Source organism: Falco peregrinus, chromosome 4 (genome assembly GCF_023634155.1).
Source record: "Falco peregrinus isolate bFalPer1 chromosome 4, bFalPer1.pri, whole genome shotgun sequence".
Taxonomy (NCBI): domain Eukaryota; kingdom Metazoa; phylum Chordata; class Aves; order Falconiformes; family Falconidae; genus Falco; species Falco peregrinus.
In genome coordinates, this window is record NC_073724.1 from 122,157,049 (window position 1) to 122,185,040 (window position 27,992).

A 27,992-nucleotide genomic window follows, 5' to 3' on the forward strand; every position below is an offset into this window, starting at 1 on the left:
TAGGAGAACCTGCTTTACCAGAGGGTTGGACTAGATGGTCTCCAGAGGTCCCTTCCAACCCCAACCACGCTGTGATTCTGACTTCAGTCTTCTGCTCCTGGTGAGACACAGCTCAGGAGAACATGGCCACTGGAAGCCTGCCTGGTGAGTTACTGGCCAAAGAGGATGAGCTTGGCCCATACATGGATGGGAAGGGATGTCTAAGAAACATAACAGTGGGGCAAGGAGTAAGGGCAAAGGCACATTTCTCCCTGAACACCTCCCGAAGGAGGTACCTTCACAGCAAGGGTCTCCTGCTCACGATGGTCTTCACCATGGATGGCAAGCAAAGACAAATGCAGCCAGCATCTGCTCCCCATCACACCTTCGCATCTCCCTAGCTGCCAGGGCAGCAGGCTGCTGCAGTTCTGCTATGAGAACCCCCTCTGAGCATCTTCATCCAAACACTTCACTGCTCATCCTCATTTCCGCTCCTCGACCATGAGGAGTGAAGCCCCACGACCAAGCAGCTGCTGCGGCCAGCCCCGCCGTTTCTGCACTGCTCTCCTGTGTACAGCTGCACCCATCAGCTCCGACACAGCTGTATTCATCTGCACACTTCATCAGAGGGGAGAGGTGCTATCTTGGCCTGCAGAGGTATTTACAATTCAGGCACTGCTCTGCTGGAGTGCTCAATGGCGCATTTCACCTTTCCTACCCCAAATCACAGGAGTGTGAAATTCATTTTCTAGGGAGACACAGACACTGAGAGGCTGGCGTCAGGTGGGATGCAAGGTGACAGGCAGAGGTGGCAGGATCCATGACCACAACCGGTGTCGCTGACCCTGGCACAAAGACCTTTAAAGCCAGTGCTGCACCCTGATGAAGCAGAAAATTGCTTCCTTAAAAAGCCTGCGAGTAAAATCTCAAGCAAAATTGCTTCTCCTATAAAACTCAGAGGGACTTTCCATGCTCAACAGCGGTGTTTGGGACTCCAGTGAGGTGCACAGGTGGCCAGGTTTCACCTAGGGTGACCTCTGGGAGATGGATGTTTTCAGTGCGGGGGCTCAGTGAAGCAGCTCATGCAGCAGGACCCCAAGCAGCAGCCACCAAGCACCCATGGGTTTTACTTATATACTTCAGGGAAGGTGATGGATGGATGGATGGATGGATGGATGGATGGATGGATGGATGGATGGATGGATGGATGGATGGATGGCTGTTCAGCGAGCAAAGGTGCCTGATGCTGCAGATCCATCAGCTGATACTATTCCTTCAGCTGCAGGTGACGGATTTCTGCTCAGAGCCCTGTTTTCTCCACAGTTTTGTCCTGGGTCACAGCATCCCTCGGAAAGGCAGAGCCTGGCACAACAAGCCCCGGGTGTTGTGGGCACAGGGAGCTGAGCTTGGGTGTGCCAGCAGGTCAGTCCCACACCAACTGATGCTAGCAGGCTATGATAAAACTTTGCCATTAATTACAGCCTTGCTTGCCTGATGTCTCATCTCTGCTCCCAGGAGATAGTGACCCGCAAAGTGGGGGGCTACAATGTGGGGCCCCCATATGTACAGAACTTGGCCAGATAATCGCATAAGCCTTTGCAGCACAGATTAAGATGCTCCACTTGTCCCCAGGCCACACTTTCTTTTACAGCAGGCCAGCAGAAGTACCCCAAAACCTCCCAGTTTCTCTGGGACTCGCACAATGGTCCTGGCTGCCATAGCAGGGGACCAGGCTCAGTGGCACCAGTGTCCTGTCCCATTCCTGAAGACATAAATCTATCACAATGCCTTCATTAATAGCAGCATGGCTCCTGCTAGCTGAACAAGGAAAAGCACAGGCTGGGCTCAGCAGAGCTTGGGTAAATAACGGCGAATGTAACACAGCAAATTAAATCCCAGCAGGGGAGACAAAATGCCAGCAAATATCCCATAATCTGTCTTCCTTCTGCTCAATAAATCTACAATCACATTGGTAAGACTGGAATAGTGTCAGTGTGTGTATTTATATGAGCGTGCCTGTGTTAAATGGGAAGCCAGTTAGGAAAATGTGGGTGCAATGATGTTCGTAATACAACACGAGGAAAAGACAGTGTATACACATCATTCCCTCCATGGAAAAAAGATTGAGAAATAAAAAAGTATGTGTAGATGTTCCCAAAAGCTGTTTCTGTCTTGCACCAACTGGCAAAAAGAAAGTGAAAATGAGACCAGCTTGGTGACTCCTTGCAATGAGAAATGTGCCAGGGATAACACGTCCCAGAAACCTCACAAGAAGCTAAGCCAAAGGAAATCTGTTACCAAGAAGTTAAAAGATTAGAAGAAAGATGGGTGTTGAAACCCATGAAACACAACCATGGGTGATGAGGAAGAGGCAGCAGCCCTGCTTTGGCATGGGGCAGGGCCGGCTGCTCTCTGGTCCCTGCCAGCCCTGACCCCTCTGACTTGGGAAGGATGAAGCCCTCCCCATTTTCGTGATGAGGTCTCACAGAGCTCCCTGCCCTCCTCGTCATGCCCTGCTGAAGCTGGAGACTGTCTTGGAGGTGTCCTCACCTTCCTCAGCACTGCAAGATGCGGTGAAAGGGTGGGAGCTCACCCAGAGATGGGAACTCTCACGCCATCTCCCATGGAAGTGAGGCACGTGGAGGAGCTGCAGCTGTGGATGCTGTCACACAGCTGCGGAACTCACCTGACCCTACATCTGCACTGGGGACACCTGGCCCTGAACCACCTGCTGGCCTATGCTGGCAGTCAACAGGGAGAGACCAGCACTTCCATGGCCCAACCCAACCCAATGTGGCCACCAGAAGAAACATGACAAGCCAGTCACATCCTCAAGGTGTATTTGCTACTGGCAAAGGCAGCAACGTATCCAGCCCGGGGACACAGTGCAAAGCCCAGCGGTCTGAGGTAAGGTGAGATCAGACGCAGTCACATTCATTCCCTTGGGGGGGAACACATGGCAGGATAAAATGGAGAGGGTCTCCACACTGAAAAAAAAAAAAAAGGGTTGCTTTTGGGTGGTCATTTTTGAGCCAGCACACAGCTTTCCTGCAGCTCTGCAGAGCAAGGCCGGCAGAGCCATGAGCACAGCATGGGACTGTCCCCATGTGCTGGAGGACCTTCATGGTGGCAGTCGCCATCATCATGCATCCTTGGGAAGAAGACGGTGCCCGCTGCACAGGCTGAGGTGCCAGAGGGGAAAGCCTCTTGCCTGCCAGAGGGGAAAGCACCTGAGAGCAAAAGCAGCTCAGAGCCCAGAGGGAAGGCATCGCAGAGGGTACAGGCGAGGGAGGCGCTGGGGCTGGGGTCCCCAGTCTCAGTGAGTTACATGAGCAGCAAGGCTGGGAATTGCTTAATGACATGAATCATTTGCAGGGTTTCCTTTTCAAAGGCTGCCCAGAGCTATGGGGCTGTCGGGGTCCAGTGCCCCAGAGACCCTCCACTCACCGTCTTGCTCCTGCTGCCTCCCAAGCTCTCATGGGATGCATCCCGCTCTGTGCAAAAGCAACTTCTCGTTAAACCTCACCACGCTCCTGCCCTTGTTCCTCCCCGTGTGAACTATGGGTTGGCCTGTGCCAACAGCTGCGCTGCGGGTGAATGCAGCTCAGCTGAAGGACGTGTGGATGTGTAAGATCTTGCCAGACAGGAATCTCACAGCTGTGCAAGTTTTACTCCTCTGTAAGAGCTTAGGCAGTGTATTGAATAGAAAGTTAGCCCTCTCCTCTAGACCGTGCCAGATGCTGAGCATACTCTTGTATGGGGGACGAGCAGATGTGGCGTGTATACCAAAAAGTGATGCCTTGTGTCCTCGATGGGGATTTCCTATTTTAGCACCACCTCCTGTGTGTTTGGCAGGGACATAGTCTCTCCTCCAAGCAGATCAAGACCCCAGGACAGGAGTTAAAATGATGAATGAAATATGAAAAAACCTGTTCCCCAGTGGGGACCTGCCTTTCCATAGGCTGCAGACACAGTGCTTGAGTCTGTGGAGAAACATCTGCTGATAGAAATCTGAAGGAAGGTGACCACAAACCAGAGTTTTTCTAATCTGGGGTTTTACATACTGTAAATACCTTCCTGGTACTTTTTTTCCTCCATACGTTACTGATGCTTGGACAGGAGGGAAGACATAGGGAAAGATGAGTATTTTTAAAGAGCTGTAGGACTTTGCAGTGCCGTTGGCAAGGAGCAGCTGGAGGAAATGTATGAAAGCAAGAAAAAGGCAGGGGCCAGAGGGGCTTCAGTGACTGACAGATGCAGACAGGCTCTGATGAGAAAAACTAACTTTTTGTAGGGGAAGCTATTGCAAAACGAAGAGCAGGAGACACTGCAAAAGCCTCGTGCCTTGAACGCACAGCCTGAGTGAAAGCCCCAGGAGCTTCCTTGTGCACAGCCTTCCTGGAGCAATCCAGATGTTGTTTGCTATATATAATATACATATATATATATATATATAATCTACAACTTCTACAAAAACCAAAAACACCCAAACCAGGATTTTCCATCTGCACACATGGTCTGCCCAGGACCATGGACCTGATCCCCCGCGCTGACGTGAGTATTGCGTGAGGAGCACCTATACACCAATTTCACTTACTTCCTATCCATTTGTTTCCATGGGACATTCAAGAGCAGCTCTTTTCTCTCTCCAGGCTAACCCACTGATTAGCAGCCAAAGTGCTGCCAGATTCCAGGAGGAGACCAGTAAGATTTACTTCACTGGGAGCTGGAAACCGTGCCGGCCACCCGCACACAAGAGGGATTGATCGAAGGGTAGGTGCAGAGAAGTGCTGCTATGAGGAATGGGGAACCGAGAGTAGAGCTTAGGAGAAGTGAAAAAATTCCTTAGCCAGCAAAAGAGAGCTGAAGAGGAGCTGTTTATAAACACCCAGGAGGAAATGCTGTGAGTAGAAGGGAGTTGGTGACATTATGGGACTATGCTGGGACCAGAAGCAAGTGCTGGAGCAAACAAACCCTTGAGGGGGCTGGATCTGGCAGGAGAAAGGGAAGAAACACTGATATTTTGGGCGACAGGGGAAATTAATTCATGTCACAACTAAGTGTCCTTCTTCCATTATTTAATATTAATGGACTGCAGAAAGTCATCTTTATTATGGAGGGCTGTTGCTTCTTTTCTTTTTGCTGCCAGTTTTTTTTCCACCCTGTGGAAGACGCATCTCCTGCTCACCTCGAGAGCAGTTATGGGCTGGCGTGCTCAGACAGATCAAGGAAGCTCAGTGAAAATGGAGATTGTTTTCTGGAAGTCCCCGGACCTGCAGCTTGCCCGGCCAAGCTGTCTGTCTGCAGCCCGGTACCCAGCCAGCAGCGAACCCTCTCCTACATCCCTGGGAGCGATCTTGTCCCAGGGTTTCTCCAGCCATCCACCCAGTACCAATTTCTCCCAGCGGATATTTCAGAGCCTTGCAGAGTTTGAAACATGTTTCAAGCCAGAAATTCCCCATGTCACTTGCTGCTCTGCAGCGTCTTACGCTGTCTCCACTTCTTTTGAAAATCCACAAACCCTGGGGCTAACGACAGGTCCTGAGATGTGTAGTGAGGCTCCCAAGCCATCCCTCAGGTCCACATTTAGCAAGGTAATGGCTCCGGACATGGAGCATTTAATCCACCGGATAGGTTAAGCCAGGGCACATGCAGGATAAAGGTCCTGCATGGTGCAGACCAGCACCCCCAGGGAAGCACTGGGACCAAACTGAGAGCCAGGAACCACATTGAAAGGGGAGGGGTGAGGATCTATTTTTGACCAGACCAAGGTCCCCCAAGACCCCTGGGTTGCTGCTGCAAACCAAGCAGCCCAGCAAAGCTGAACGGCTGGGTAAGGAGTGCTCGGGTGAGCCAGGACGAAGCATTTCAGAGCCTGGGAACACCACCCACGCCCAGCAGCATGGCTGGCAAAAGCCAGAAAACTGGAGGAGTAGGAGGGAAAATGAAGATAAATTAGAGTACGTTGCAAAATAACCAAATAATAAATAACAAAAAGGAGGGCTGGGAGTCAGGAGGGCTCTCACAGCAAGCTTGATGTCAGTGGTTCCCCTAACAGCCTTTCAGAAACTTTATGAGGGAATTAGCCAAAGCAGAGCACAGCTTTGTACATGTCTGTGCAAACAAGGTGGGGGAGCAAACCCCCACTCAGGCTACACGGCTTTTCAATAGCTGCTGCCTCTTAGTGCATGGCAAAGCAGATGGGTGCCACATGGATGCCACAGCAGGGAGGTGATGCTCCTTTCTGATGTTTTTCACCTTTCTGGCATCTTGTCCCTGAGCACAAGACACCGTAGACCAGTGCAGGGAGTGGGGAAAAAAAAATAAAAAATCAGTCATGAAATTTCTGCACACAACTGATAAAAGGTCCTCTGGAATGGATCGATATGGCTTGGACCACTGTTGAGAAATCAGATCCTGATGGGAGCTTGGATAAAGCATGCTCCATTGCCCGCTGGAGCTGTACCAGCAACTGCAGACGAGCTGCACTGCACTGCCTCAAACGGATGCTGGGTAAGGTTGTCATATGCAGCTCACAGGGTGAAATATAGACATGAATTTTGATAAGCTCCTGAAGCAGCTCAGCTCTGGCCTGTTTTTATGGCTGGGTACCCTTGGTGCTGCTCATAACCAGCCCTAAGTGTCTCTCTTTTTTGCCTCATTTGCTATTGCTCTTTCATAGAATCACAGAAGGGTTTGGGCTGGAAGGGACCTTCAAGACCAGCCAGTCCCACCCCCTGCCAGGGGCAGGGCCCCCTCCCCCCAGCCCAGGCTGCTCCCAGCCCCATCCAGCCTGGCCTTGAGCCCTGCCAGGGATGGGGCACCCACAGCTGCTCTGGGCAACCTTTAATTTACTCCAATATCCTTGACTGGGATTTTCCTTTTTGCTCTGGAACTGGTGCACTAAGCATAACAGTAAAGAGCTCAGAGCCTGCTCGGGTCAGACATGAAGCAGCAGGACCTCAGAGCATCATGGTTCCAGGGATCCCACCCATTTCCCAGTGCATTGCAGGGGCTCCAGCTGGAGAAAGCCCATGGCACGGCTGCAAATCCATGCACGCTGTGACAAGGTGCCTTAGACACATATCCAGGTGAGACAGGAGGGAGGGATGTGCCCTTCTGACACAGGAATTGCCCAAAGCCACCAGAGATATAAGAGACCCAGGGTGCACCCCTACGCACCTTGCAGGGAGCCTTGAGCATCACGTGCCTCTTAAGCGAAGAAAAACCTGCTCAGGAACTGGAGCAGTAACAGGTTCTACCACCTCTGCACACAGACATAAAGCATCCTTGAGCAGCCCTGAGCCTGTGCCCTGAGGTCGCCCCAGACAAACCTCTGCTCCCTCTCTCTCCAACCTGGATGTGCTGCCAGGGATGGGTCAGCCTTACCCCTAGCTGACCAGGTCCACAGGGGTTGGAAGCAGAGGGGTGCAACAGCCCCCACCCAGGGTGGGACACCTCCCCATCCCATCCCAGCACAGCCAGCCTTGATGTCCCCATGCCCACCAGGAACACTACAGCCAAAATCAGACAGAAGCAGCAAGCACGGCCGATGCATGATCAGCTGGGCTGTGCAAAGCCCGGTGCCTTCTTGCAGCATTTAATCCCACCTCTAACCTGTTAAAAAACAGGGTTTTCAGGGAGGACAAGCTGATCCCACAGCCGGCTCCCAGGAGGCTACCCCACCTCCAGGTTGTTAAGCACTGGACAGTTTAAGGGACACATCTGCTCCAACATTTGCAAGAGCCAGAAGAAACCAAGAAGCCTGATTCACTCAGACCAGACCAGCTAAGAAAAACCCAGCAGGATGCTGGCGGGAGCAAGCAGAGGTAGCAGCTCAGCCCTGAACACAGGGCTCCCCCCCAGGCTAAACCCACACCTCTCCAGAGCAGCAAAAGCACATGACAAAGAGAGTTGCATTCCATCACCTCGATCAATGGGCTGTTTGCGTCTTCACCCCCAGCTGCAGAGCTGCACAAAGGCTTTCCCTCCAGCATTAACCCTCCCCTGCTCCCTCCACCGATTTTCTCAGAGCCAGGAGGTCACATCGGCTTTTTGTAACCAACGCTGTGATCCTGCTTTGGGTCAGGGTGAATCGGTTCCTCTCCCAAGGAATGTGCTGCCGGAGAAGCCTGGGCTTGGCCAGGGTCCCCAAGCGGCACCCACAGGGTCCCAGCCCAGGCCAGGTCCACACATCCTCCCCGAGAGCCTGCCAGGACCCGGGGTGAGAATGGGCATTGCTGTCAAAGGAGAAGCAAACCTGTAAGACAAAACCAACAGTGGCAGCCTTGGGGAATGGGAAAACTCCCTGCAAAGGGAGAAATAAGTGGAGCTGCCTTACTGGGAAAAAAAGACTCAAATAAATAGACGCAAGCAGAGAGGAAGCGACAAAAGACATGTGCAGAAAGCTGGCACGCAACAGGCACGCAGAACATTTGTAGTCGCTCCTTTTTTTCCCCCTTTAGCTTTTAAGCTGCTGGGAAAATCCAGCTCCTAAGCCAAAAGGGTTCAAGGAGTCTTGCAAAACAACTCAGGGAAAAGCAGCGTGAGAAACTTCGCATCCAGCAGACCCCCAGCCCGCCCTGCCGCTCGGAGGCAGACCCCGAGCGAGCTCGGTACCAAAGTCATCCTCAGCATCTCCTCGCAGAGGGCAGCTGCTGCCATACTCACAATTTCAGGACTCTCCCGATCCCAGTCCCACTGCGCTGGGAGCAAAAGTTTTCCTCTGCCAGCGGCTGCTGAGGCCATTCACTACTTTTACTTCCCAGCCTGGAGGTGGGGATGGGTGTGTGGAGGTGGGGCTTAGGCTGCAATTTCAAAAGCCGGAGTACATTTTCACCAAAACTTTTGCAATCTCTGTCAATAGGAATTTATTTTTTTTTTCGTTTTCCCTTCTCCTGAAGTTGCAATCCAAAAATGACAGAGCTGCCCATGTGGTTTGCTGATACAGGGCTTTGCAAACCGCTTACACAATAGTCCCAGTCTCCAAACTGGTCTTTGCTTTCTTTCCATCTCCTGGCTCTCCTCCCTGCAAAGGGTCCCATCCCTCTAGAGCTTTTTCTTTACATTCATTTTCTTATTCCATTTGCTTTATCTGCATTTATTTCTTTAACTTACGAAGCTGTGGTGTTAGCCTGGGATTTGTGATTGGGAGCGTTTGTTTATATAACCCCAGAGTATTTATTTTTCAATATCTCTCCCCATTGTTTTTTTGCACTAATTACTAAGGCACTTCCAGATAAGAACTGGAGGAGTTAACAAACAGGCAGACCCCGTTAAAGCTGTCAAAGGCAAACTGGAATTTGTCTTTTTGGAGTTCTGGTGCTTTCTCAGCCCTACCAGCCTTCGCTGTTTGTTCCTCCTCCTCGCCCCTGGTTGTTGGATTTGCTCCATCTGCTGCCGGCTGGGATGGGGACGTGGACCCGTGTGTGCCACGGATGGAGCTGGCCCTGGCCATCTCTGTGCTGCAGAGAGATGGGTGAGATGAGCTGCTGCCTGCACTTAGACACCATGAACAGAGGTGTGGGGTGAAAGCAGACAGAGCTATCAACTTGTTCTGGAAGTGCATTGGCAAAGAAAAACTCGGCTGTCCCTTTTGTGTGAGCAGAGGTACAGAGGTTGTCCTACAACCTGGAATTGCTGGGACCCACTGCTGAGCACCACCAGAGAGGCAAAGCTCATCACAGGGGGGTTTAGCTCATCACAGCCTGGGACACCTGCAACCTTTGGGTGGAAGCAGGGGGATGTAGTGTGAGGATGTGGTCCCCAACAGGAGCTGGCTGGTGGTGCTGCGTTTAACCTGTGGGCTTGGAAATACATCCAGGCACCCAAGTGAGGATGCTCATCTTTACCCACTCCGGAGGCTCGATCCACTCCAGGATGTTGTTCTCCGTCACCTCTGCAGAAGAAGGTGATGGAACCACCACGAAACACAGCTGGAGATATTTCAGGTTCTCCAGAGAGCAGCATAAACTGCCTCTCTCAAAACAGGTCCTGGATGTTCATCCTCTGGACCTCCGGCCTCACTGGCCTTTTGCAGCTTCAAAATTCAGTATTCCCACCATTGACTGGGAAAATTGGCTCTCCCCACCAGCCCTAACTCTGCCTATATATTTCTCTGCTCAGAAAATCCAGGAACCTCTCTGTGACCATCTGCAGATGCACTAGCTCAGATGCAGAGTTTGATTTTATACAGCTTTTAGGTGGGACTGGGAAGATAGTCCATCTCCAGCTCCCTGCCCTTTCACTCTCTGCCTGCTACTGTGCCATGGTAGTGGGAAGCCCAGAGGCTGCTCAGGGACCTGATAACTTGGAAAAAGGTCAAGAAAGCAAAGGTCTTAGCAGAACAGCCTCAGTTATGGATCCTTCGAGGCTCATGCCCTCGGTCCAGGGGAGCACAGGTTTGGTAGGGCTCCAGGATTGCTGTGGCCATCGTTACCTCCCTTGAATTTTGAGGGGATGAAGAGGATGCCAACACAAGGCTGGCATGAGGCGTTTGGTCTGGACAGTTAATGCTGAATGTGTTTTACTGCTTGGCTTGATAACCCACAGTCCCTGGAGGTAACATTTTCAGGATCAAATACCATCAGACTCCATGAGCTGCTGCTCTCTCAGTGGATCGTACACCCTTACCCTGCACGCATCTTCCAAGTTCACTTTATAGTCTCCATAAAAACCATTTGAGTACATCTTTTTCAAAAAAAAAAAAAAACACCAACAACAAAGAGGTTGTTTTGAACATCTTCCAAAACCTGGATTTCAAATTATTTCAAAGTTCTAGAGGACTGGGTTCACCCCTTCACCTGCTGCTGCCACTCGGCCAGAACAACACACGCTGCCCTGGTGCTGCTGCCGGTCCCTCCCGCTGCCTCTGCCAAGGATGCCTGGGTGTACACGGCCTCTGCTGCCCTGAGCATCGGTGTCTGGGGCTGTCTCAATTGCAAACAGGTGCACAAACCCAGGCGAGGTTTCCCAATTCACACTTGTATTTCATGATGTTGCAGCCTGGGGACCAGGACAGCTGCAAAGTCACATCCAAGGAGAATACAAGTACTGGGGGAGATGGAGAGATCTTTGGTGGGTTCCCCATTCTCTTTTCATCCCAAAAGCCACAAGCTCCCAGATGGAAAGTCCAAATGGGATATTTTCCAACTCAGGGTCGTGGTGCAGCAGCAGCTGAGAAAGGTGCAGTCACATTTTCCTCCTGGCATTTCTTGATGGGGTCTGACAGACGGGATGCCCAGCCATGGGAAACAGGGCATGCTGGGCAGAGGGGCTTGATGTTTCTGAAGGGAAGATTATCTGTTTTCCCCACACAAGCTCATTAAATACTAATTAAACAGGCACTTTATTAGCCCTAGCAGCAGAGATGCATTTTGCTAAGTAGGAGACAGCCAAATCAGTGCGTTCAAAAATACTCTTCGCCCAAGTGACCCTGAGCTGTCCTCCCGAGCAGGGCTGCATCAGACAGATAATGCATTGCAGAGAAAATAAACTTTATCAGCTCTCGTCGGCACTGCAGTATCACAGGAAGGCATTATTAGATCTAAAAAAACCTATTAATATTTTACAGCTGCATAACTCCTTTCTTTCCAGAAAGGCTGTGCAGCATGCACAGGCAGTCCCCCAGGACCCACAAAACATGGTTAATTTGGGTGTAGGGGGTCGCAGCTCTTTGACAGGGGGGAATAACCCGGTGGGAAGAGGACACTCTCCAGCTGCAGAGGAGCAAGGTGCAGACACCCAAAATGGCCCAGACAAGGGGGTCATCAGCCCCCATGCCCAGAGAGCAGCAGGGAAAGGTGGACACCGCTTCCAGCAGCAATATCATGCTGCTATATTGCACGAAAGAAGAGCACCATCTATTGACTCCTTTTACTCTTTTTCTAGCTGCTGTGAGCCAGCAGGAGTTTTCAACGTGCACAAGGCTGCCGCTTCATCCCAGGACCTGGGTGTTTGGCAGAGCACCCTGGAAGGCAGAGAAGCATCACCTCCTTGCAGCAAAACATCCTTGCCCCAATGGTCCAAGCTGGCTGCTCGCTGGCACAGCACCAGGTTGCATCTCCATGGTCAGACAGGTTTCTCCTGCAGCCCCAAAAGCTGCTCACCCATCTTTTCCTTTGTAGGGTGCAAAGAGCTTTCTGCAAAGCATTAGAGCTGAAGGGGAATTTGGCTGTAAGCTAACAGATGCCACAGGGCATGCAGCCTGGCCATGGCCGTCACACACAGCCCAGTGCGAGGAGGGGACAGCAGCCACCACCCCCTTGGGCTGTGGGAATTCAGTTAGCTATATATGCATTAGCTATACATGAATTAGCAATATGATTTGGTATTGCATCATGTGGGAATGGGATGCAGGCGAAACACTGGCAGAGTCGCCCAGAGCAGCTGTGGGTGCCCCATCCCTGGAAAAATTCCAGGCCAGGCTGGATGGGACTGTGAGCAACCTGGTCCAGTGGAAAGTGTCCCTGCCCATGGCAGGAGTTTGGACTAGATGGTCTTTAAGGTCCCTTCCAGCCCAAACTGTTCTAGGATTCTAAAAAAGCCCATGAACTCCTTGGAAAGGGAGTGTTTCTCTGGGTGCGCTGGCCCGGTGGCTCCCAGCCTGGTGCTGTCTCCTGCCTGCTGCTGCCACGCTCTGACCAAGAGCTTTCCTGCAGCTCTTCCAGCTTTTAGGTCGCTGCAAGCCTTTGACCTTCAAATATTTGGATATGCAGACCCTGAGTGCGTCTCATGTAAGTGAAAAGGATAATTCCTATGGAAAACCAAGCATTAAGGGAGTCCCCGTGACTACAGCCAGACTGGGCTACACAAGGTGCTCCCACACCAGTCTCGTTACAGCCACTTCAGCGGCGTCAAACTCTCTGGAGGATGCGGTGGAAAAAGTGTTTCTTGGAACAATTAAAACCAGTTTGCAGCAAACGACAGCAGCATTTATCCTGTGCAAAGGCATGATAAAATCTCCTGTTTCTGAAATTACAGACATCTACGAGTGAATAAACCAGGACTTCCAGCCTGGGAGAGGCCATGTTAGTGAGCTCATATCTGCCCAGGCTCTGCTGGTTACTCCAGCTCTGCTCTTGGTCCAAGAGTTAAGCTGGGCTTGCAAAGGAGCAGCTCAGTGTCCTGCATGGGAGATGGAAGACATCACCTGTGGGGCTGAAGGCTGACCCTTTTCTGCACGTGGGGCTGGGAAAAAACAGCTGGACTAGGGCTGGGATTTTGCAGTTCAGCTCAGAGCCAGCCAAAATCCAAGACAAAAATGTTTTGAATTCTGCAGAAATTGGTTGCAGAGCTGGGATCTAAATGGGGTGGCTGGAGTCCACCGGTGGTAATTAGCCACCTTGCTTCTATACATTTTGAAGCTGCTTTCTGAATCCCTGCCTTGCCTTTTAACGCGTGCAGGAGCGCACTGAGGGCTGTCAGCAGCTGTAGCACAGATGTTGATGCAGTTTGAGTTCAGAAGAGGAAAGCCAAAGACAAAACCAGAGGCTGAACTCATGGTTCCTTTCCTGTCCTTCAGCCACGGGACTTCCATTCCTGTCCTGAAGAAAGAGGAATCTCACGGGCTGTGCAAACGCAGTGAGAAGTATCCTTATTATTCTGCTTCCAAACTTCATCCTGGAATGCTTGTAGAGCAGCAGAGGAGGGAAATCTCAAGGCATACATATATTCAGCTGATATTTCAGTTCTTATGAATGGGCACTGCTATAGAGACACACAGGAGAGAAAATTGCGACAGAACTGGGTTTCGACATCTGCAGCAATAACTGGGAAAAGGCAGAGAGAAATCCTGCCTTGGGTAAAGGAGGAGGAAAACAAGAAAGGGAAAAACTACAACTTTCCCCCATTCTGTTCTTGCAAAACTGCCAGCCCGCTCCCTTGGGCGTAACTATTTTGGGACAGCATCGCCTGTGATGTGTGAGATGCCTTCAGTCATGGAAAGTCTTTCAAAATATGGGGTTTTATGAATAACACAGAAGGAATAATGTTTCCTGAAGGATATGCTTTGACTTGAAAACCTTCCAGCAGGAGATTAACGCCGCACTCAGAGGCTGCCTGAGCTCAGAGCATTTATGTTCCTGCATAATTGCACAAGATGCACTTCTCAGAGAGTTTCAAGTCTATTAATGCACTTCACTCCTCGGGGACATGGTGTCAGAGAGACTGTGATTTATGGACAGAGGCCATCATGCTGTTTGTGATTCAGTTTTTTTTTAAAAAAAACAGCTTGCAAGTCATGATCCTTTGCAGTCTGGGACAGATTTCCACCCCTCACTACATCTGAGTGCTACATGTTAATTGGGAAACCTAATGGCATTATGTAAAGGCTAAAACTTGAGTATGCACATAGCAAGAATGCACTAAGAGGAACATCTGGTTCTCTATTTTTTTCTGGGCGTTTTTTTTGTTTGTTTTTGGGGTGGTTTGGTTTTCTTTATGAAGCACATCATACAAGCGGGGCCAGTGTGGAAAGCAAAGTCTTCCCTTAGTCGAGGATGTCCACTGGGTGAGCACTTACACCCGCCACCCTTTCAGCACGGCTTTAAAATGCAGAAGGTACTTTGCAAACACCTTTGTTGCCCACACGGTCTTTCTGCTGAGGCTGTAGATGGATACTAATTAATGGTGTTCGTGATGGCAGCAGAATTATTGAAGCTGAATGCATGGGAAACAGCCACCTGACCATGCCTAGTGTGGGCAGCTTGATCTACATCTAATGGGGAGAGCAAGGTCCTGCCATCTCCTGCCATTCCCTAAAGCTGTTCTGTCCATGCCGGATAACAATTAGCCTTAATTGCTTCTAATGACCTGAGTGCCCACAGCGTTGCTATGAGGGGGGGCAGGGTTTCTCCTAAGAAGGATCTTATTGAAAAGTAATTAGTCCCTGAGCCAGACTGCAGCGAGTTCAAGGCAGGCACCACCGGGTGCTTAATAATTGAACGAGTTCTTGCTTCTTGGAAGCATTTGTAATTTGCAGTTATTATTGAAGTGAGACTTTACATGAATTTATACACAGAAATCCTTAGAAGAACTGTGCCTTTATCAGCCCTCAAAGTTATCTAAATTTTAATACACTTTGTCTTTACTACAGTAAGCTAAATAAATTGCTAGGCAAGTAAATGCTATTACAGCCCTGCTAAAGCACTGAATGCTTCCCATTTTCACCAGCACCCTTTTTCTTTTTTTCTGAAGATTTTTTACTGTCACCTACCAATTGAAATGTAATCCCACCAAGGCCAGACCCAGCCCAATCTAAAGGGATGAGAAAGCGGTCTGTAGAATGGGAAGGTCCTCGGGAGGCAAAGCCAGGCTGTATGGCCCAGCAAGGAGAGACGTCCTGTTTGGGCTAAAGTGATTTAAAAAATCATTTTGACATTGCAAAACTCCATCTGGGAGAATTTCAGTTAAAAATGTGTGGGAGTGAGAAATATGATCCTTCAAGAAATGCAGCCCATGAGAGATGACAACTCCAGGGGGAAGAGAAGGGTTTGGGGATTTTGCTCTCCATGATGCCACCAGCTGGATATCGCTGAAACTGGAGAGTGATGCTGCAAGGATGCAGGGGACAAGGAAGGGCAGAGCAGTTCCAGCAGAATCCAAACAGGATTCTCCCCAATACTGCAGATTAAAGATTTATTTCTTTTTTTTTTTACTGTGTCCTCACCAGGAAATTCCAGTAATAACAAAAGTCATCCTGAAATTGCTCTGCCCTAGCACAGACTTTGCTAGGGAGAAGGAGGCCAGTGGAGATGTGAGAGGGTTGCATGATGAGCAGCTCTCCACACAGACACTCACTGGCTTTCATCCATAAATCCTGAATGAGGAGCAAAGGCAGCAGGCAGGGAAAGCAGGGAAGGAGCAGGACCCAGATGAGGACCTAGACCCACGCAGAAATAGGGTTAGTCCTAAGAGGGGTTAGCGATGAAGATGATGATGGGTCAGTCCACCCAGCATCCCAGGTGTATCTCAGTGCAAGGAGTGTGGAGGGAAATAGGAAGAGCTGGAAGCCTGGACTTGGGTCAGTGGCTCCTACTGACCCGTTAAAGACCCAGTGAAAAATTCACGCAACTCAAATATTAATAGAAAAAGGACTAATGTTTTCAGGAAGGGCAGACAGGGGCAAAAGAGGAATGTGATGGCTTCGGTACCATCACAGAGGTACAGATTTATTCTGGAGTTCAGACCACACCAAGGATTACACTGGCTGCAAGCCCCTAGGAGAAGGGACAAGAAAATGAATGCTGTTGTGTGGGTCTGCTAGAAAGCCATAAAGATCAGGTGGAGGAAGATTTGCAGGCAGCTAACAGGGTCAAAAAAACTGAAGTTTACAGAAATGAGGGATTTTTAATTCAAGGGATGGATGGAAAGTGTTGTAAGAGTGTGGGCTGGTGCTCTGGCTTTGAGCCAAGAAGGAAGCCCAGGGAAGGTGGGAACCAGGTGAGATCACTGGGACAATACTGAAGAGCAGCAGGAGCACCATAGCAGGGAGCCAGCCAGCAAGGACAGCCACCAGAGCTGCAAGGATGGCCACCAGTACACAGAAAGGAGGAAGCCCAGGGAGGAGCTGGTCTTCTGCTCCATTGTGGCATTGCCAGCCAACACCGCCTAATGGCTTTTTTCACATCAATGTTCACCGAAAGGTCAACAGCAGCTGCAAGCAAAGTGGACACCTACAGTGGAGGGGAAAGGATGGAGCCACAAATGGTGAAAGAGGGGTTTGGGGAGTGCTTGGATAACTTCAGTATTTTAAAATTACTTGGGCCTTATTTTAGAAGACTGAAGGACAGGGTCATTGCCAGTGCTGCGTTTGGAAAGTCATGGCAAGAGGCTGTAAATCTGGAACAGCGCAGAGCAAAAGCAGCTGAGAAAACAGGCAGGAGCCACACTAAGCCCCGCTGTGCCAGCTGCACGCGGAGATAAGCCAAGCTTAGAGCCAGCTACTGCTGACAGCCAAGGAGGGACAGCATGGGCAGCACCGCAGTGACATTCAGCAAGCTCCGAAGTCCTCTCCATCACAACCTTTGCCTCAGCAGGATGACACGGAATAACCTCAAAATATTGAAGTTTAATTTTTTTTCCTTTGATTTCCAAATGATTGAGTCTCACAGGAAAGCTGACGTGCTCCATCATTGATCTCTGTTCTACACCAAGAGAGCCTCCGATGAGCAGGACACTTGGCCACCTCTCCAAAGGGCTGAGCTCAGCTGCAGCAACATCAGAAAAATACCTCCCAGGCACAATGGCCCCTTCTCATCAAGTTAGACTAATTGGGTTTTCTAAACAGGAGAAGAAAATGTCCACATCTGAGCAACCGTCCTGCTTGCAAGGAGCTCTCAAGGTTGCAGGAGCAATTAAGAAGAAGACACCCATGTCCAGGTGGCCAGCAGCCCACCCCACCCCTGAGATGGTCCAACAGTGGCCCCAAGAGTATAATCATTCACAGTGCAACATTCCCCTGAGTCAGGACGGTCACTATTTAGCAACCTTGACTTTCTTTTCCACTGACATCCCAGGTCCCTCCTTGAATTTGTGTCAGCTTTATCTTGTAGTATGCCATGGGAGGAGTTTAATGACCGGATGGATGGGACTCCTTATGAAGAGCCATCTCTTCTTGTTTGCTTTGACGGACCTGCTGGTGGCTTCATTGGATGTCCCTGGAGTCACAGTGCAAATTCAGGCATTTAGGTTGCCTAATGAGAGGTGGTAGATGCCCCATCCCTGGAAACATTCCAGGCCAGGCTGGACTGGGCTCTGAGCAACCTGGGCTGGTGGAGGTGTCTCTGCCCGTGGCAGGGGGGTGGGACTGGGTGGTCTTGAAGGTCCCTTCCAACCCAAACCCTTCTGTGATTCTATGATTCTAACATGAGGTCTGCAGGGCCCTGATCAATGCACATCTCACTATAGGGCTCCACCTGACCAAATGGAGATTCCCACCTCCAGGTAGCTCCTTTGGGCCCAATAGAAAAAAAACAAAACAAAACAAAACCAAAAAACAAAAACAAAAACAAACAAAAAAACCCCCAAAAAACCAAAAAAACAAAAAAAACAAAAAAAAAAAAAACAAAGGAAGCTCTGAGGACATGGTGCCTTCAGCCATGCAGGTGACAGTCCCGTTCAGAGGAGGAGGCTTGACTGGTGGCCACAAAGGTTTTTCCAGCCAACCCATCCAGGGCCTGCACCGTGGGTCCAGGACAGACACTGCAAACCCTGGCAAGCCTTGCTCCACCAGCACATTGCTCCAAGTCCCTGCGCTAGGCACGGCTGTGCTGACAGAACCCCAAACCCTTTCTTAGCTCACAGTGCTGCACTAGGGGGTGTCAAAAGCGCGTCCATCGCTCACGAATCCAGCCATAGAGGAAAACCTGGATGCTGTATGCAGACAGCGGGTTTGTGTGGCTGATGGACACTGCAAGGAGGTAAGGCGTGAGGGGCTCCCACCCAAGTGCCAGTCACTTGAGCCATGTATCCCCCCAAAATAATGGGGGGTGCACTATTTACATGCTGAAAAGCTGGTGGGAACATGCAAAGCATCAGCTGGTAGTTACCACTGAAGCTTGGGATGGAGATGGGTGATGGAGGGGATGGGCAAGTGGGCAGATGGATGGAAGGAAGGATGGATGGATGACCTCTTCTGCCACCGGCAAGAGAAGAGGAGGAATCGGGCGGGCCCTAGGGACACTGGGCCCCCCCCCCCAGGCGGGGAACTGTGTGCTGGTGTGCCGGGGGGTGGCAGTGTTAGAGCAGAGAAGGAGGACGCTCCCTCCATGCGAGCAGGGAGCCTGCAAAGTCCCGGAGTCCGGATGCCCAGAGCATCCTTAACCCTCAGCTCAGCAGCTCTCCAGAGACTCCTGGGACTGGGAATGAATTTTATTTCTGTGCACATCTCTGGGCAAAGAGAGGAAATAATTAAAAGAAAAATAATTTAACTGTCAATTTTTAGCTAGGCAAAAGGAAAAAACAAACAGCAGTTCTGGGTTCTTGCTGCTCACAGTTTTGTGTGAGCTAGGACTGCAGCCACCTGCATCTGGAGCAGGTCCTAGGGACATCTCGGCTTCCTGCCAGTCTCAGTTTCCCCATCTGCAAAGTCAGGGCTGTTCAGATGAATTTCCCAGTGAATCAAGTCACCACCACCCACCTCTCAACCCACTGCACAGAAAACCCCCAGCCCTGCCTATAAATCTGGGGCCACTCACCCGAAGAGCACCTGGGAAGCTGTGGGGTACAAGCTGCATAAGACCGGCTGTGCTTTGGGGAATCACTGACTCTTTCATCCCTTCCTAATAGCATGGCACATGCCTCGTGCACAGACAAAACACACTGGGGGAAGGAAGGTGTCACCCTCACCCTGCCCCAATACCCCTCTCTGTTCTCTTTTTTGCAACTTGAGCTATGGGGACGATTTATATAGGATTCACGCACTGTAGGGAAATGCATTTTTATGGCATCCAAATACTGATTAGATCTCACTGTGACATTCACCTTGTTTGTAGCACATCCATTTATTTATCTTTCCTTATCCAGCTATTTTATTAAGAATCGATTGTGCACGCTTGGCAAAATTGTGTAGCTGAAGAGTGACATCCAGTGTTTTACGCACACAAAGACAAATGAGTATTTTCCTACCCAGAACTTTTGGAATTCAAAATCAATGGGGTGGTCAATAATCTTTTAAACTGGGTTCATTATTCCAAAAGCATTGGTTTGCTCCTATATAGGATCACTCCCAGCTCGAGCACGGAGGAGGGCGAAGAGGGTGGAGATATGGTGGACGCAGATCTGATATGTGAATCCACACAACAGCAGGACCAGGGGATGCTCACTGAAATCAGTAAAGGAACAGTTTATAACAGGGAAGTCCTGGTTTTGTGCAGCAGGCAATGAATCTTGGGGATTTGCAGCCCATGAGGCTGTAGAAATGCAGAGGACCAGCAGGTTAAAGGGGAATTTACAGCCCACAAGGCTGTAGAGATGCAGAGGACCAGCAAGTCAAGTTGATGGACAAGTGGTCGATGAACAGATGGTGAAGGGGCTGTGTGACAGTGTTGGCTGCTGGGGCAGTGTGAATGCAGAGGAGCCCAGGAAGGGGCTTTCCCCATCAGCATCTCCATTGTGAACAGCAGACGGGGTGAGCTGGGCCATGGTCTGACACGGCTGGGCACCAGCTGTGCTCTTATGTTCTTGGCCAAACACTGCTAATTTATTTTTTTATTATTATTTTTATGTTTTATCTTAAAAACAGAGAAATAATGAAACAGAAAGAGTGAAATCTATTTCAGATAGCATCCATGTAAGAAATTTTTGCATAAATGAATTCTTCACTGGAGCTTTTCTCTTTGAATCTAGCATATATATGAAAATGAAAGTATTTGCCGGCAAGTCATAGTTAGGAGAATGAAAGCACTTGTGCTGCTCTGGGACATCCACAGGGTACAGCGGAGTTTGCTTATGGGAGAACGAAAAGTGGCTCCAGGGTGACGCCCCACCTCTGCAGAGCAGCCCAAAGTGTAACCTCTCGCCATAGACCAAGTCACCCAGAACTTCTTAATGTGTCAGATCTGCAAATAAACAAAACAAAACAAAAAGTTTAAAACTTTAAAGCTCTTCCTGCATGCTCACTGGGACCCAAGCAATCAGAGGCTCAGGCTCCCCGAGGTTTCAGCACACTCCAGCACCAGCCCTGCAAGCCCTGATTATGCTGTCCCTAGATATTAATTATTCTGAAAAACATTTCTAAAACCCCAAAGAGCTGCAAGCCACGGAGAGACCAATTTCGCTGTTTTTACCAGTGTTGCCACCCAAGTGTAAGAATGAGTGTTTCAAAGCAAACACATTTGGAAATGCAACTTCTTCCGAATGTTTACGGGGAGTATTTTTAATATGAGGACCCAGGAGCTCTGCCATCAGGGGCACCACGTCCACTCGGATGCAATCAGAAATTCAAGTGGGAAATTGTTCCCAAAAATGTACGTTAGAAAATGCATGGAAACAAGCAGAGTCATTACCTGCCCTGTTTGCGCTAAGCATGACCATGGCTTAGTGTTGACATTACTTGTTCTCATGTCCACGGGGCAGGGCCAGATCCTGCCCCCTGCATGGCAAAAAGTGGACAGATGCCCCTGGTCTTCTTGCACCAAGAGGTGCTCCAAGAAGTGACCGCAGAAACCAGATGACCAGAGATGAGCGTGCAAGGGGGGACAGGGTAGGAGTGGCAACCGCGTTGGTTTGCAACTTGTCAGTTTTTGAAAAATTGCAGAACAATTTGCAGATTGAGGGAAGGTGAGGGTGGGACATGGGGTGTCTGGGCTCTGAGCAAGGAGTGGAAACCACAGGGAGCACCAGTGAGACCCATGCAATGGCAGACAGCAGAGGAGAAGCGGTTCATGAGCTGGAGGAGCAATGTGGCAGTGGGAGAAGGTAGCTCAGACAAGTCTGAAGGCGAAGGGAAGGAGAGGGTAGAAAAGGAGACGAAAAAGTAATGAACTGAGCTGAACTAGCATGAAGCTTGGCTCTTCTGCCACACCCTAGGAAGAGTGGGAGCTCCCAGGTGAAAGGACTTGGCCTTCAAGAGGCACCAGGGTCTCATTCAGGAAGGTCTGGTCGGCTTCTGCCTGACAGCTTTGCTGCCCTGTCCCACACCTGGCCAGATGTGCTTGGGAAGCAGGGATGGCACGGGAAGGCTGCTACTCAGTCAGCCGTAGCACAGGGAAGGGATCTGTCCCCCACCCAAACCCTGGCACAGGTTGCTCAGAGGGGTCGTGAAGTCTCCATCTGTGGAGATACTCAAAACCTGACTAGACAGAGTCCTGGGCAACCTGCTGCAGGTGACGCAGATGATCTCAAGAGGTGCCTTCCAACCTCAACAATTCGGTGATGTGGTCATTTGTCTTAAAGCATTTAGCAGCCTCCTTTGCTGACATCTGCCAGTCACACTTGAGCAAGTCCCTGCAGCTTCATGTGTAGCATTTTCATGGTGCAGCTTCTCCAGCTGTTCCAGATGTCTGCTTCCAAATGAGATGAGCTTCCCCAGGGGAGCATCTCACCCATCATAGCCTTGGGCCAGAACAGGGACCTCAAACCTGATAAGGTGTAAGCATTTGTGCTGACCTCTCCATCCTCCCGCCACCATGGCCATCCCACCTCGGCCAGCTGCAGACACCATGGTGGTGACAGCACTGGGGTCCTACAGAGCTGCACTCCTGGGAGGACATCTCTCACATACCACCAGACATTGGTGTGCTCAAGACCATACAACATTCAAGTTAAGCAGACTGTTGTAAACCAACACCTTGAGTGACTTTGTCCTGTCCCCAGGGAAGCCAGTGATGACATTTTAAGCCGGAGCCGCTCTTAGACCTGAGGGTGTGGGTGTTTCACAAAATTGAGGAGTTTAATAAAATTGCCATCCTGAGGGAAGGATTGTTGTCCTGTAACATTTTTCCCCATCAATTATCTATCAGAGGCTAGATAATCCCAGGATCACCTATAGCGGGTGCATCTGAAGCTACCTGTAATTAAAAATTAAATTACAGCTGACAAGATCACATCTGGAATGGTTTATAGTAAGCAATGAGCTCCTCCTCCGTGCCATACAAGAGATATTTTATCACCTATTCTTCTAGAAGAATATCAGAACTATATGTTCAAATGACTAAACGTAGGGGAGACTTTTCTCATCCCTACTCTAAGCTCAGGAAACCACAGTTATGTGGGTTTGTCTACATGGAAATGCAGCTGGTGTCTCCTTGTTAGTCCCTGGAGTGAGATGTGGACGGCAGGAATATATCCACAGCAGAAACATGATGGAGAAGGTGTGAATCTCACACCAAAACCTCAACAAGTGTTGTCAGCACTTGGAGGCTGTCAAGGGCACTAAGTCCATTCAGGGGGGACTTTGCACAGCTCCACCATCTTCTTGATTCTGGCTCTGATGGCTTTTGGTCAGGACATGACTGGAGAATGGCAGGGGGTGAGAAATTTAGGAAAAATTACTGAGGATTCAAAGATGCCTGCAAACCACCCATGACAGTAAAAGTTTATTTCAAAGATTCTGTTTAAAAACTATCTGGCTCACTCTGGCATGAATCCCATCTCACACTTTACACAGCAAACCACACTGGGATCCGTCTTTGTGTCCTCACATTCCCAAAAAGATCCCAACCTCTTGCCAAGCCCTCAGTGATGCTCTGCTGACCCCATCTCCCCCAGTCTGAGGATTCAGCCTCAGGACACTGGACCCAAGGAACTGGTATCTAAACCCCACCTATATTCTGGCTTGACTTCTCTTCCCAGGGATCATTCTGGGCAAAATGATGAGGATACACTCCAGGAGCACCACCAGACCCCACCACCTAGCAGAGCTCTCCAGCTCTTTCATTTATCAAAGACATGACTGCAGTTTGGAGGAATGACTGGGTCAGAGCAAGAGAAGTGAGACAGGTTTGAGTTTTTGTTAGGTATCTAGATGCTCCTGAGATGCAGGTGGGTGCAATTATTCACCAATTGCTAATATGGTAATCAAATCCATATTTTTCTGTATGGTGTCCATGGGTGATCCTGCACCACAGAAGCCTGAGTGCACCAGAAACTATTTACACAGGAAAGGATTTAACCCTTTCTAATTGCAATCCAACAGCTTTCACTGAAGACAGTTAAGGGACGGTGAAGGTATTTATGTAGGCACCTGGAGCAAGGGGATGTTTGTGTGGGAGGTCACTTGGAGAAGGAGTTTAGTTTGGTATCTATGAATTGCACCTCAAAGGGAATGTCTCCATTCATTGACCACAGAGCCAGGTGGCACTGTCTTCTCATGCCACGTGCCTCAATTTCCCAGTCCACGCAGCTCTCAAGGGCTGTCATTTTTTTCCCTTGGCTTCAGCCATGCTTGACAAAGCCTCCAAAAGAAGAAGCTGTGAGGTTTAGAGGCAACGGTCTCAGGGATGGAGAGGGCAAGGAGATGGGCTGCTCACAGACGGCTGAAGTAGTCACCTGGTTGTCCATGTAAAGGGGTTGTACATGGGCCAACATACCTAGACATACCTGAGCACGGTGTATGGAGCAGTCCTGGGCTCCTGTCTGAGGTGGAATTAAGAACCAGGGGCCAACCTGCAGGGATGGTACCCAAGGAAACTCCCAAGCAGCCAGAGATATTGCCCAGCACGTTGTCTTTGTGATTTCCCATCCTCCTACAACCAGCTGAGCCATGTACCAGGCTTGACCTAAAAATCCTGAAGAAAGGAGATGGAGCTAGACCAGATACAGTTCGGGATCCTCTGTGGTTGTTTGTATTCGAGCTGTGCCCGCACTTGGGAGAGCTGCTGCTGGCCCTCCCTGAGAGCAGCTCCCCTGCCTTGGCCATGCACTACGCCATCAGTGTATGCCTCAGGTGGTGTGGAGGGGGAGATGGAGACTTTTGCACCCTCCAGAGTGTGACCCAGGCATTGGAAAGGAAATGCCAAAGGAAGGGCCAGTATTGAACCAGGGGAAGCTCCTCCAGGTCTGGAAAGGAAAGACAGGTCTTCCTCCGGTGTTTCTCTACCAGCCTCAACACCACAGCTCACTTCCATCACATGACAGACTCTGTCTGGGTAGTGAAAACTCATCCTTTGCTGCTTCTGACTATGCAAATCTGTTGTACGATCACCTGCTGTGAACTGCGGCATGCAGCAAGGGGATTCAAAACTGTTGAGACGCTCCATCAGGAACAGAACGTGTGGCTGTCCCAGCTCAAGGCAAGAAAACATCTTGGAGAGCATCTCTGGGTGGGGAGCAGGGCAGCACCTTCAAACACCTTCAATATCAGTAGTGGCTTTGCTGGTTGATTACTGCAGGCATTTTGCCCTTCCTACCAAGGATAACATTAAGGAAGGGGAAGACCTTGTTATAACTTCAAAGTGCAAGTGAGTTATTGTCGCTACTATTCTGTTAATTCAATAATATTTGTCTGACTAATTAATTGTTTCGTTTTGATTTACTTTTTTCTCATGGGGTCCAGGATGGAAAAATATTATTGCAATACTTGTCAACAGGCTTCCAAAGAAGGAGAATTTGATCTGCTATGCCTGAAAACAACTTCAAATCAATGCTAATTTTAAGGACATTCATGCTGGCAATTTTAATTCAATACAATAAATTATCTTGTTTTTTTTAATAGAGAGGCATTGTTTATACAAATTACATCCTTGAAACTTACCAGTTCAGAAAAAGTAATAACAAGAAAGAAATGGAGAAGGGTAGATTAGATGAGAAGTAGAGGGTAAACGAGATATCAATTGTATTTAAATCTGAGTGCGGTGGAAAATCTTTTTATCTGTAATATTAAATGGATCTCTCCTATATGATTACAGAGATGAATTTCTGGGTGAAAGGTAAAACTATCTGAAAATTGCCAGAGATTTAATGATGTTAGGAAATTGCAAAAGACCAACCATTACTCTCAACTACTTGTGGCCAAGCACAAAACATTTCCAAAGGAGTTTTATTTCCCCTCTCTTAAATTGGGATACAGAAAACAAGAAAAGGCATAAAAACTTAAATAAGCTGCATGTCACCTTTTTTTTAGCATAAACCTAATGAAAAAAAGGATGGTTTTTCTTCTGAACATTATCTTAGTCTTGATTTACCCAAAGTTAGAGAAAACAGATAAATTCCAAAGGAATCTGTGCCTATGAAAGTGCAGCAATTGTTTCATGGATTGAACAGAAGATGCTGGAAGTTTCCAAGATGTTTTATTTTGCTGCAGTAAACAAGCATATTCCATAGGGTTTGGGCAGAATAGTCCTTTCCAATTTGCATTAAATCTTTATGAGCAACAAAGGAAGTATTTCTATTGAGAGGAAAGAAAAACTTTGGAACTCAGGAATCTTAAAAGTTCATCACGTAAAATGAGTGGAAAAGTACGGCACGGTCTTTCATACCCATCCTGGAGAAATCCAAAAGGTATGACAAGTTTATATGAATAATGCAATTTCAGAGCTACATTACGTAAAGTGCAGATATGTGAGAGCTTTAAGTCATCACACAGTGTACCCCTCCATCGGAGCTGAAGTCACTGATAGATACTTATTCCTAGCTTTTTATTACAGTGTCTTTGAACTTTATGAATCTCTGAAACATTTCTTACTATGGTAAAAGGCATGATGCTGACCTACATTAGCCAAAAAAATTACTGTGAAAATTCCTTTCCTTTTATGTACCAGGGAACAACCTAGAAGTCAAAAGAAATTCTACATTTTCATCTGAATTTCAGCAACAGCAGCAGATGTTATCCACGTGCTGCAATGGCTGTGGGAAACACAGTGAGCCGCAAGTAGCCAACCAGAGGTAACACAGGTATGGAAAACGGTGATTAAAATGACTTTGGGTGGCAAAGGTTGTAATAACCTAGCAAAAGAGAGATGGATGATTGACTACTGCTGAGCTAATTCCCTACATTCCCTCAGAGCAGAGAAATGGGCGTTTCCATAGGGTGGCTCATCTCCTCCTTGGTGCAGAATGGGACAGAGGAGCTGCACGCCCCAAAATCCCCCTTTTCCCTACAGACCAGAAAAGGGACCCAGGAGGACCAGTCCAGATGCAGGGGCTCTGCATGGAGACTACCCAAAGCTAGGTGAGACAAATCCTTGCCCTCCACGCCCAAAGCTGAAGAGCGTGCCATCTGCAGACATAATCTGCATCATCAACAGAGACTCCAAATCATCTCAGTTGCAGGTTAGAGACAAGAGGGGCTGAGCTGTGTGCTCACAATGTGCTCAGCTCTGCGAGATTTCATCCAATGTGTGTTTTCCTTGCAGAACCTCTGCAAAGCTCCTTAGAGATATGTCTTCCTGCACATCAGCCTACTTCCTTACTCCTTCTTAACCCCTGCAAGCGTTTTGACCAGCCCCACCATGGAAAGCTGCAGCAGCAATGCTTCCACTAAAGTCTTTTTCTTGGTGGGCTTTCCAGCTCTCCAGGATTTCCAGACTTCCCTCTTCATTATGTTCTTGCTATTCTTCCTGCTGATCCTGGTTGGTAATGCTGTCATCGTCACCGCGGCTGTGGTTGACCATACACTCCACAAACCCATGTACTTTTTCCTGATTAACCTCTCTGTGTTAGACGTGCTATTCATAACCACCACCATCTCCAAAATGCTGGCAATGTTCGTGGACAATGCTAAATCCATCTTGTTTCAGGGCTGTTATCTGCAGATGTACAGTTTTCATGGGTTGATGGTAAACAAGGCGCTTCTCCTGCTGGTCATGGCTTACGACCGCTATGAGGCCACCTGCAACCCCTTTCATTACCCAGTCAAGCTGACAAGAAGAATGAACATCCAGCTGGCAGCGAGCGCCTGGATCACTGCGCTGATAATACCCGTGCCCATCATCATGCAGACCTCTCGGCTGGCTTATGGACACACAGCCAGGGTTCACCACTGCTTTTGTGACCACCTGGCTGTTGTACAAGCCACGTGCTCAGACTTCAGTGCCGATTTCCAGACCTTCTTGGGGTTCTCCATTGCTATGACAGTGTCGGTCGTCCCTCTGTTGCTCGTCACCCTCTCATACGTCCACATCACCCTCTCCGTACTAAAGATCAACTCCAAAGGAAGACGCATGAGAGCTTTTTCAACATGTACTTCCCATCTGCTTCAACATGTACTTCTCCATCACTGTGGCGTATGTGTCCGACAGAGCAGACATCCCTGTTGATGTCCATGTCATGAGCAACATTGTCTTCTCTATTTTGACTCCCTTGTTAATTTATACATTACGGAACAAGGAAGTAAAATCTGCAGTTAAAAAGTCTATTCTGAAAATCTTACCCCTTTAAAAAAAACACAGTTTATGTGAGCAAAATTTACAGCAGTGCAGAAGCCTCATGCTATTTATTATTTCAGTCCTCTGGTTAATAAAGACATTGTCACCTTCAGAGTTCTGTCTGAGCTGTGGCATATCCTACGTTCACGTATTTCAGCCTACTTCTGTGAAGTCTTCAGTAGACTTGCTGTAATATTTATAATTTTCCAG

General features: G+C 49.0%; 2 protein-coding genes across 3 annotated transcripts in view; one reads left to right on the plus strand and one right to left on the minus strand.

Moving 5' to 3' along the window:
* Positions 1-8,803, minus strand: part of SLCO2B1 (solute carrier organic anion transporter family member 2B1) — a 61,457-nt gene extending 52,654 nt beyond the window's left edge. For both annotated transcript variants that reach the window (XM_027776850.2, XM_005230418.3), the window contains exon 1: positions 8,650-8,803. The gene's annotated coding sequence lies outside the window, so the exon portion shown is untranslated. The remainder of the gene's footprint in view (positions 1-8,649) is intronic.
* Positions 8,804-25,741: 16,938 nt separating this feature from the next.
* Positions 25,742-27,795, plus strand: LOC101920096 (olfactory receptor 2AT4). Its single transcript, XM_055802877.1, is given in 2 exon segments — positions 25,742-27,613; positions 27,615-27,795. Coding segments are annotated over 2 exon segments (927 nt in total). The 5' UTR covers positions 25,742-26,867.
* The last annotated feature ends 197 nt before the right edge of the window (positions 27,796-27,992 follow it).